General features: G+C 45.7%; 2 protein-coding genes across 2 annotated transcripts; one reads left to right on the top strand and one right to left on the bottom strand.

Annotated features, from left to right (window-relative positions):
• Positions 1-1,468: 1,468 nt before the first annotated feature.
• Positions 1,469-5,265, bottom strand: LOC112873087. Its single transcript, XM_025936112.1, has 2 exons — positions 4,274-5,265; positions 1,469-1,478 (listed from the first exon to the last, which is right to left on the bottom strand). The coding sequence occupies exons 1-2, from the start codon at positions 5,263-5,265 to the stop codon at positions 1,469-1,471; spliced, it is 1,002 nt and encodes a 333-aa protein (XP_025791897.1).
• Positions 5,266-7,393: 2,128 nt separating this feature from the next.
• Positions 7,394-10,253, top strand: LOC112873086. The gene is made up of 7 exons (XM_025936111.1): positions 7,394-7,507; positions 8,367-8,469; positions 8,567-8,814; positions 8,910-9,128; positions 9,214-9,306; positions 9,674-9,775; positions 9,858-10,253. The coding sequence occupies exons 1-7, from the start codon at positions 7,394-7,396 to the stop codon at positions 10,251-10,253; spliced, it is 1,275 nt and encodes a 424-aa protein (XP_025791896.1).
• Positions 10,254-11,441: the final 1,188 nt, after the last annotated feature.

Raw genomic sequence — 11,441 nt, 5'->3', positions numbered from 1 at the left:
GTCGGTGTAAGCGTTGCGGGTGGGTAGGCCGAGCTTGGGGGGCGGGCCTGGTGGAGCGCGGCGGGTGGCGGATCTCGGCGGGACGCCAGGGCGGGCGGCGGATCTCGACGTGCGGGCGGGCGGAGCAGGTGGCCTCTGGTGTGAGGCCAGGGCGTGGGGGTGGGCGGACCCGGGCGTGAGGCCAGTGCGTGCGGGCAGGCAGAGCAGGGCGGTCTGAGCTCGGCGTGCGGGTGGGCCTCTGGCGAGCGTCGGTCGGGGTGGTAGAGCACGGCCGCCGTCGTGCTGCCTCTGGGCGGAGCCGGCTCCCCCTCTCCCCAGGTGACGGCGCTGGACAGTTCCAGGAGACTGCTGTGGCGGCGACGGCGACGACGGCGCCATGTCCAAGTGGGGTAGCTCGGCTACTCAATCGAGGGGCAGTGGAGCGTCCAGGATGGTTGAGCGCCATCTGGAGCCAAGCTCGATGTGGGAGCTGCAGCCATATCCTCTTGGTAAGGAGACTGGACTCCCCTTGATCCCATGCCCTGACTGTGGGATGGCGAGGGTGATAGAGAGGCGGTCAGGGAAGGACACGACCGAGAACTACCTGCGTGTGTTCTTCAAATGTCCACGGAACTCAGTGAGCATCCACTTGTATGATTTGAGCTGAGAAGTTCTTCATCCCTGTTTATCCAGCTATGGTTAACGAAATTGTTTTGTTATTGTTGTAGTTTCCTAAGCTTTGCGGGTTCTATAATTTTCCAAAGGCAGTATTTGGATAAGCTGGAGGAGCTTGGCATTGTCGCAATCCACAAATTCCCCCTGGCAGTGGACATTGGTGATGAAGCTGAAGAGGTAGCAGATGCATCATCTGGGAGAATGGTCATGAATATGCGGGCTGGTGAACTACAGATTGAGGCCAAGGTGGACAATCTTGCGTGCAAGTTCAACCTTTTGATGTCTGTTTTAGTAGTTGGTCTTGGCTGTGTGTTGATGTATGTTGCAGGCAGGCAGTGAAGTCAAGTTCACTGCATAATGTATTTAGTCTTTGTAGGTGATGGTTGCAGTGTAGTATGAACAATGCAATATGGTGCAGTTGGTCTTCGCTTTTGTAATGTAAGAACAAGGTGGTGCATTTTCTAGCATTGCAATCTGGTCGATGGTCAAGCAATGCAAACTGGTTCTTTTTTCAAGCAATGCAAATCAGTTCATGTATGAAACATTATGTGCCAATATTGGATGGGCTTGCATTCAGGCAAGCAAGAAATGAAAAGGAAGGAAATGGAATAGTGTATTTAGCAAATTTGTGCGTGACGAATATTGGCAGAATGTATGTTACTTCCGGCCAATACATTTGTGACAAATTATGTACATTCCATGACATGGCCTTGGGGTCATAAAAACCCAAAATCCATTTTATGACAGATTCTGGCATGACACATGAAGTCCCCATATATATACACACACATCATGTGAATGAAATCTGGACACTCTACTGTAACCTGCATCACACATGAAGTATACACTGAAAACAGAAACATTGCATATAAGGTCTTGCAATCTCATAATTCAGATACAAATGTAGTAGCATAATTGAAATACAACAAAGTCAATAACAGAAAAGTTCATGCATGGTTACATATATCTAGAAATGCAAAGGTCAATCAACATCACTGTCTTCTCCTGAAGTATTGCCTTCTTCTGGACTATGGTACTCAAGGTAGGTTTCATCTTCATCTTCGCGGTCTGCTTCATCACCTTGAGCAATATGTTTTTGTCGACGGATGCTCTCGACGAGGTCTCTACTAATAGGGCTGCCTGGTTCATTATCCATGTGCAACAAATCCATATCTGGAGGAATGTCTCTCACTGCACCATCTCTAGATGAAATATGCTCCTCTTGGTATGCCTCTTGAGATCTCATTTGTACTTGTTCATGGATTGGTTGGTTTGTGTCGGACTCTTCGACATCAAATATATGTCGGTGGCCAAATTCTTGTAGCACTCGCCAACATGGCCCTAATTTTGTATCTTCCAAGAAAATACCTGTGTAGCATCTCTGGCCATAATGAAAGGATCATCCTTATACCATCGGCCTGTGATGTTTATGCTCTTGAAGTAACCATCATCTTTCAACTGGTATGTCCTTCCCCCAAGATGGTACCATTCACATCGTAATAAGATAACAGTTCTACTCCCTTTGCTGTTCTTACTGTAACTCAGCTCAATAATGTCTACGATTGTCCCATAGAAGTTCATTGTGTCATCACCGTGAGTACCTGGGCACTTGATGGTGGAGTTCTGTGTCTTCCTATGTTCATCACGAGCCTTAGTGTGGTACCGTACCCATTGATTATACAAGCTGTGTACGAACGCACTCGCGGATCCGGCCCACATGCTAGTGAGTACAAGTCTTCGTCAACAAGTGTTGTGCCTTCATATTTCAATTTGGTAATCTGCCGGTAAAAAACATACAGAATTAGTGAATTTGAAAATGTATTGGATCATAAATGATGAAGTCATGCTGTAGAAAGTAGAACACACATGATTCTCCAACCATGCAGCGAATTGTGTTGACATCTTTTTTTCAACATTGTTGACCTCTTCTTGTTCTAATTGTGCCCTATACATGCTGCAAAGGAAGAAGGTAATTAGTTATTTTGTGACACTAGTATTGAATAAAGATGGCTGCAATAGCAGGAATTACTCACTCTTTGTATTCGTCAACTTCTTCGCAGTTATTTAGAACAAACCAAACCATGGAGTCTATGTCTTTGTCTTGGTAATGAAGATTTGAAGCACCCAACAGGTTAATACCATGATCAAAAATAGAGTAACCATTGGGTGAGATGTTCTCTTGTCCATCTAAGTTTCTTTCAGGCCTAGTGAACCTACTAATGATGTCACTGAAATATGTTGAGCACTGGGTCATACACTCATAGGCAGTGAATGCCTCCGCAATAGATCCTTCTGGTCTTGCTTGATTGCGAACGAAACGCTTAAAGGTGCCCAACCTTCTCTCAATGGGATACATCCATCCATACTGCACCTGTCCCTAAGGAGTGCCTCATCAGGTAAGTGTACTGCTAGGTGAACCATAACATCGAAAAATGCTGGAGGATAGATTTTCTCTAGCTTGCAAATGATAAGCACAATATCTTCTTCATCTGGTGTAGTGCATCAACCTTTATAGTTTTGGAGCAAAGTTGTCTAAAAACCTACCCAATTCAGCAATTACTTCATATACATCTTTGCGCACCAAACCACGAAGGCCAGCTGGTAAAATATGCTGCAGCATTATATGACAGTCATGTGTTTTCAGCCCATGGATTGATCCTCCTCCCTCCATATTGACACATCTTGATATATTGGAGGCATAGCCATCTGGAAACTTAACATTGCTCACAAATTGCATGAACTTCTTCTTGTCTTCTGGTTTTAGAACGTAACAAGCTCTTGGCTTTGATGATGAACTACCACTGTCATCTAGCAAATGAAGCTCTTTTCTTATACCTCTATCCTCCAATCTAGTCTAGCAGCGATGGTGTCCTTTGTCTTATTTGGGATATTAAGCGGAGTTGACAAAATGGCTTCACATATGTTTTTCTCTATGTGCATAACATCAAGGTTGTGCTGTAGCTTCAATTTTGACCAGTACGGTAAATCATACAAGCTAACCTTCAGATGCCATACTGGTTCATCTACATTACGGCCTCGTTTTCTTGGTTTTGGCTTATCTGGATTCTTGCCTGGAACATAGCAAACTGAATCCAACCTTGCCATAACCTCATCTGCAGTAAATTTCCTTGGCTGCTCTCTTTTTTCATGCTTGCCATTGAAAGATTTGTTTGTCCTCCAAGCATGGTCGTTAGGGAGGAAACATCTATGGTTTATGAAACCAATTTTGTTTCTAAGACATTCGGAGCATGGATTCTCATCACAGTATACACATGCAAAGTAACCCTTAGTGGTTCTGCCTGACATGGTGCCCAATGCAGGGTAGTCATGGATTCCAAACAGAATCGCTGCACGCAGGCTAAAGTCTTTGCCTTCAACTGCATCATAAGTTTTTACACCCTTCCAAAGCTCCATCAGGTCTGCTATCAAAGGCTGCATAAACACATGGAAATCTTTGCCTGGTGATTTTTTGCCTGGAATTAGTAAAGCAAGCATATAATTGGATTGGTCCATGCACATCCAGGGTGGAAAATTGTATGGTACCACTAACACTGGCCATATGCTATATGAATTGCTCATCTGACCAAATGGGTTAAATCCATCAGTAGCAATGGCTAACCTCAAATTGCGGGGATCATCTACAAAAGACTTGAAAGTCTCATCAAAATCTTTCCAAGCTTCCCCATCAGCAGGATGTCTCATTTCATTTTCAACGGGTACCCTCTTTTCCTTGTGCCATCTTGCATATTGTGCCCGCTGCTTTGACATGGAAAGCCTTTGAAGGCGTGGAATTATTGGAAAGTAACGGAGGACCTTGTGAGGAACTTTCTTTCTGCCCTCCTTGTTCACTTTCCATCTTGTGAAGCCACAAACTGGGCAATGATCATCGCCTTCATGGTCCTTCCAAAACAAGGCACAATCATACTTGCACGCATCAATAGAAACATAACCAAAACCAAGCTTCTGAAGCACAGCTTTCATCTCGTTATATGACTTAGGAATTCCGGGCACATTCTTCAAAGTTGAAGAAAGCAACTCAAGGAATGCATCGAACCCAGATGTTGTTATCCGATTGTACACTTTTATATGCAGCAGTTTAATCATGAAAGATAGCCTACTCTCCTCGGTGCAACCTGGATAAAGTTCACGCTTTGCCTCTTCCATGAGTTGTTTATATAAGTTACCACCGAGGCCATGGCTTGCTGCGTCGCGCAAATCTTGAATCAACCCCTGAACTCCCCTTGCACCATCATCTATGACATCTTCAGCTTGTCCTTCCTCATCAAGTGGTGCCTGGCCTTGGTCAGTTCCATTACATGACATATCTTCAGGTAGATCAGCGAGTTCTCCATCATCATCTTGTCCAACATCATCTTCTTCCTCTCCATGATGGGCCCACCTAATATAGCACCTAGACATACCATTGAGCTCGATATCCTCGTGCACATCATCTAGGCTTTTCTCTTTCTGGTTCAAGCACTTTCGGCATGGGCACTTGATTTTCTCATTTGCACTAGTACATCTAGCTCTGACATATTCCATGAAGTGTTGAACACCAGACAAAAAGGCCGGCGAAAATGGTGCACTTGTATAAATCCAACTTCTATCCATCTCGACCTGGATAAATTAGGTGCAAAGAGTAACAAATCCATCTTAAATCCCTGGACTAAAGTTAAAACAGTACAAGAAAAAATGGTAAATTGACAGAGGTACACATCATTGAACTCACCTTGTGGGGGTGTGGTTGCCGCGCGTGGATGCTGGTGGGGGTGGAGCAACTCGTTTTGCTGGTGAAGATCCACCGTGGGTTGGACCCCTAGTCTCCACGTACCACAGTGCAGGTGAGGGGACGGCCGGTGGCTGCTGGAGCTGAGGGGGTGGGTGCCAGATGCACGTGAGGGGAGGGGCGGCGGCTGCTGGAGCTGTGGGGGTGGGCGCCAGATGCAGCTGAGGGGAGGGGCGGCGGCTGCTGGAGCTGAGGGGGTGGGCGCCAGATGCAGTTGAGGGGAGGGGCGGCGGCTGCTGGAGGTGAGGGGCGGCGAGGCCGGTGAGTGCAGGTGCTGCTCGCCGGCAAGCCTGCAGGGTGAGGGGAGGGGCGCCAAGGCAGCAGGCCAGTTGGGCCGGCCTGATGCCTACAGGCAGTGGCCAAGCGGCAACACAATGACCAGTGGCCAAGCGGGCACACAGTGGCCAGGTTGTCCAGCGTATCAATGACATGTGGGCCCAGATGTTCATGTCTAAATCTTGTAACAAATTTTTCTCCTACATACAATCTCAAAATCTGATGCTTTTTTTTCTAAAAATTTGTAAAATCATGATCATTCAAATTTTTTTGTTGATTTTGATCATATTTTGATGTTCCAAAGTTTGAACGATTTACAAGTCGAGGGAACAATCTCTCATATAGCCTCATGAAACTATTAGTGAGACATGTAATTTTTATGAACAAACTTACTGCCACTTTCTCGAATGAACTAACTACCAAAACAAAAAGTGTTCATTTTGATGAGATGTGCAATCTTAGTGTTCATCACTTTTTATTTTGAAAGTATTTAGCACACCAATTTTTAGTCCATAGACCGTCAAATTTGAAATTCAAATTTGAAACTGTCAAAAAAAGTTCAAATGAAAAAATAGCCAAAACAAAAAGTGTAGAACTGGACGAGTTGAACATTTTTGTTTTATACGTTCATTTCATTTTCAATCGTTTACTAGGCCTAAAAATTGGTTTGAAATCCTAATACAACTCAAAGGGTCACTGACAATCCGGGCCCACCCGCCAGGGCCAAATTTTCGCTGCCGCACCTGGCTCTCTCCCGCGCTATCCTGCTCGCCGACACACGGGACCCACCCCACCTCCCGCTCAAGCCATCCAAATCCCCCCTCGCCTTATCCTCTTGCCCGGCTAGGGATAGGGGAAAAATCCCCAATCCTTGGTCCCCTCTCCTCGCCGACACACCACCCCCGCCGTCCCTCCAGCCCTGGCCCGCTGCTGCGCCAACCAACCACCCGCGCTGCCGCGCCGACCCACCACCCCCGCTGTCCCTCAAGCCCCTGCTGCCGCGCCGACCCATCACCCCCGCTGCCGCGCCGACCCACCACCCCCAGCCCGCTGTCACTCAACCCCGCAACGTCAACGAGCATGGCCTCCTCCTACCTCCCCGCCACTTAGCGGCGCCCAGCGCGGACGACATCCACGTCAACGCCAGAGGCCGGAGAGCCCCGTCGACATCCTGAACTTTGCTCGGACAGAGGCGCACCGAAGGCATCCACGTGCACTCCTCAACGCCGGCTATAGTCTGCTTCCTCCTCCTCCAAAGGTAGTCTGCTTCCCCCTTCTCCTCCATTGCTTGGTAATTGCAGGTCTAGAAATGTTCAGAAAAGTTACAGTCTGAATACTGAAGCTGTTGCCTGCAAATGAGTTAATGAATCATGATTTGTTAGTTCCCCCTTCTCCTCCATTGCTTGGTAATCTTACATTCTGTTAATTGTTATTTTTTCTTCTTCCTAACATTTTAAAGAATACTGATTTGTTAGTTCTTTTGCATCTCTTTTACAGAAACTGAATCCAGTTTCTGCTCTCTGTCCATTTCATGAAACTAAGTAAGAAATGAAAAAAACTCAGTACGAGCTGGAAAGGGATGAAAGGGTAAGGGAGGTCCAGGAAATTTTTGCGTCTCTGGGTATTCCAATACTAGCTCAGGATGTTAGAGATGTTTTTTCGAAAAAGGAAAAGTGCATGGGGAAGACAATAGAGTCTGACAATGAATATGACCCATCCTCTGACATTGATAACCAATGTGACAGTGATGATGACTACGATGATGACCTAAAACATGAGGATAATACTGAGGTGAGATGCATTACTAGGCTAATTAACAAGTATGTAGTTAGTCTTTTTCAATCATGTACTTCATTGTAGTCATTTAATGTACTTCACTCATTATCCTTAATCGATAAGATGCATGTTTCTCTTGGCAGGTATGAGCGATGGTTCCAGGAACTCGCACTAAGAAGCAAAAGACGGCACATATGCCGGCTGCAAACCAGCTGCCACCGTGCTCGCCTACCAAATTTACTAGGAAACAGGCAGCCAGGCCTACTCGAGGCCGTCCACCACCTAGGGATGCAAACCAGCTGCCACCGTGCACGCCTACCAGATTGACTAGGCAACAGGCAGCCATGGCATTGCCTGCAGGCCGTCCACCTCCTAGGGATGAAAACCAGTTGCCACCGTGCACGCCTACCAGATTGACTAGGCAACAGGCAGCCATGGCATCGCCTGGAGGCCGTCCACCACCTAAGGATGCAAACCAGCTACCACCGTGCACGCCTACCAGATTGACTAGGCAACAGGCAGCCATGGCATCGCCTGGAGGCCGTCCACCACCTAAGGATGCAAACCAGCTACCACCGTGCACGCCTACCAGATTGACTAGGCAACAGGCAACCATGGCATCGCCAGGAGGCCGTCCACCACCTAGGGAAAGATTGCGCTTGCCTGCTAAGACCGCTTCGAAAGCCAACCCTAAAACTAATCCCATTTCCAGTGCTTCTAGATTACCCAGCACCAGTCCACCCATATCTACGCATAGTGGAAACACTGAGCATAGTACTCCTACTCCTACACCCATCCTTACCGTGTTTCCACAAGTTACTCCCACGACTAGTGTTAACCAATCAGTTCCTGTAGAAACCTCGCCAGGTGACAGAGCTCTAGGCAAAGCAATGACATCAATGATGCAAATGACCAAGTTGATGCCGATTCAGAGGGTCATACAATTGAAGGAGAACCAGTTGGTGACTTTGTTCCTGGTAATCAATATGTGTTTCCAACCACTATTATCTACATTCAATATCTACATTTGTGGCTGCTATAATAACCCATTTTGCATGTTATTTGCCAATGCAGCGCCCCGAAAGGAAGTCCGCAAGAAAACCATAGGGCTTGGCTTAGAGAAGATGATAAAGAGAGGAAACAAGCTGCCTATCCAAGTGGCTGAAGGGAAGAAAAGACCTGATGTCCCACTTCAAGCAGCGAAGCTGGCATCAGAAACTGGTGTAGCTCTTAGAGACAAGCTGCCTATCTACACATCTTGGAAGCTTTATGAAAAAGATGGGGGGCCAGTAGAAGTACAAAAAGTGCTTGATAAAGTGGCGGTGAGACACCTAATTCACTTCAACTACTTTCTTTCATTACTAGCTCTACTCCCATGTAAGAAATTTTGTCAAATAAATGATTTGTGTGACTGCAGAATAGGTTGGATGTGGATGTTAAGAATGATGGACCAAGCAAATCTGCATGCACTGATATCATTAAGAAGGGAGTAAAGCAGCAGAGGTATCACCTAAAAAGGAAGTACTTCGACGAGTCCCTCACAATGGAACAGCTATTGGCCAAAGAACCTCCACCTAAAATGAAGACAGAGGAGTGGATCGAGCTCGTAAAGTACTGGTGTGACCCAAAGAATCAGGTCCATGGCCTGCATCACTGCTTTTGTTAACATGCAATCAAACTATGCCTGTCAATTAGAAGTTTGTATTGCATTTGTGGTGCAGGAGAAATCTGCGAAGAATAAAGTAAACCGATCCAAGGTGCAGCTTCACCAAAAAACTGGTTCTAGGTCCTACATAGCCTATCGATACAGCCTGGTAATACTATTGCTTTCACTTGGGGCACTTTTGGGGTGCTTTTCGGTTGTATGTTCAACATCTTTAAGCTCCTGTTATGTTGCAAAGGAAAATGTAGTTCATGGATATTTGTAGTGTTTTTCCTCTACTGAATAGCTATTTGTAGTGTTTTTCCTTTTGGAATTTATTTGCACAGGGAAACTGAGAAAGATGGATGAAAAGGGCAAGGCTCTTTCTGATACTAAACATTTTGCTTCTTGTACTGTATGTGATTATTTTGTTCTGTATGCACACTGATTGCCTGGTTTTCGGCTGGATCCTTTTGTTACTATGCAATGCAAACTGAGATGTGTGCTTCAAAGTCATCCAAGGCTTTTACATGCTGCAGAGGCCTAAGTACAACAACAGCGATCCAGATGCTGTAGAGTTCTTTGGGGAATGTATGAAAAGTTCCAAAAATGGTCGCACTCCTCTTGCCAATGAAATATATGTAAGTTCCAAAATGATTTGATACATCTATTGTACTCAAGTACGTGCCTGGCCTTGTTATTAACTGCATTCTCTTTATGTAGGAACGGATGGTGGCAGAGAAGGATAGAGAGCCAGAAGAAGGAGAAGAAAAAAAATCTCCCACCAAGATTGTTGATGAAACTCTTAGCGAGATCAGCCGGTCATCCACATTTCTTCCTAACATTGGTGCCCCTCGACCATCAAAGAATGCTCAGTCCTCATCAACAGCAGCACAAGCACGCATCCGAGCTGAGTTTGAGGCAACCCTCCAAGCTGAAAGAGAGGAAGCTGCTAGGAAGCGGGAAGAGTTGCAGGCACAACTTCAAGCTCAGCAGGACGCACTTGAAGAAAACCAAAACTTGCTGCGGCAGACCCAAGAGGAAGTGAGGGGGATGACTAGCAGGTTTGAGGAGACTAATGCGCTGCTGCGAGCTGTCCTGAGACTTCAGAAAGATTGAGGTATGACTGCAGTTTCTGAGGATGAGGCCTTTGTCTAAGCTTTTGCTACATTGCTTTAACTTAGTCTGCGCTTCGAACTTTGTGGTTGGAACATGTGTGGTTGAACCTGGAACTATGTGGTTGAACAAGTATGCTGCAAGTTTGTGGTTGGAACATGTGTATCCATGATGGCTTCAGTGAATTGTGTTGACCTGTGAATTCTGAATGATTTGAGAATTGTGGTGTCAATCCTGTGGATGATGGCTGATATATGTGTATTAATTATGCTTTTGTATTCTGTGATGAAAGACCAGTGGGGCGACGCTGTCATGAATGGAATGCCAATTTGTGACGCCACAGACTCGTCTGCAAATGTCTGTAAATAGCATACGAACCAGTACAAAACATGACAAAATATAAGTGTCACATAATCTACAAAAACTATACATGACGACACTGCGATGTCACAAAAAACCATCGAAACTTGTTCTTCGTCTTAGCATTTGTGATGACTTGTACATAATGTGATGCGTTGACTAGCTAATATATGACAGAAGTACTCGTCATAAAAGGAAACAATATGTGACGCTACAAACCCTCCGTCACAAAAGATACAGACATTTTGTGACCGTTGACCATAAAACCGTCACGAGGTACTTTATGTGACGGTCGTTTTGTGACGACACTGTGACGCGGGGATTTTGGTCATAACTTACTTTTTATGACCAATTGCGTACTTTACATGACAGATTCGGTTTGTCATAAAAGCTAAGATTTCTTGTAGTGATTGCAATGAGCTTTGCGGCTGAGTGCATCAGCTACTACATGAGCTTTGCCTGCACGGTAGTGCACCTCAAGATCGTAACCTTTGATTAATTCCAACCGTCGTCTTTGTCTCATATTCAGGTCAGCTTGTGTGAATATATATTTGAGACTCTTATGATTGGTATAAATACTGCAATGGGTGCCTATAAGGTAGTGCCTCCAAATCTTGAGAGCGTGAATGACAGCTCCCAAGTCAAGATCATGGGTTGGGTAATTCTTTTCATGGGGCCGAAGTGCTCGTGAAGCATAGGCAATAACCCGATAGTCATGCATAAGCACAAAACCCAAAGCCAAACCAGAAGCGTCAAAGTAAATGTCAAATGGTTTGGTATTGTCAGGTTGAGCTAAGACTAGGGCTGTAGTCAAGTGTTCACGAAGAGCCT

Source organism: Panicum hallii, chromosome 9 (genome assembly GCF_002211085.1).
Source record: "Panicum hallii strain FIL2 chromosome 9, PHallii_v3.1, whole genome shotgun sequence".
Lineage (NCBI taxonomy): Eukaryota > Viridiplantae > Streptophyta > Magnoliopsida > Poales > Poaceae > Panicum > Panicum hallii.
This window is presented reverse-complemented; position numbering and strand designations above follow the sequence as displayed.

Bases quoted from the DNA above. Each gene is read 5' to 3' on its own strand.
- LOC112873086 (XM_025936111.1), top strand. From the start codon at position 7,394: ATGGGGAAGACAATAGAGTCTGACAATGAATATGACCCATCCTCTGAC. The intron at 9,307-9,673 runs GTAATACTATTG...TACATGCTGCAG, and splicing joins TAGCCTATCGATACAGCCTG to AGGCCTAAGTACAACAACAG. The intron at 9,776-9,857 runs GTAAGTTCCAAA...CTCTTTATGTAG, and splicing joins CTCTTGCCAATGAAATATAT to GAACGGATGGTGGCAGAGAA.
- LOC112873087 (XM_025936112.1), bottom strand. From the start codon at position 5,265: ATGGATAGAAGTTGGATTTATACAAGTGCACCATTTTCGCCGGCCTTT.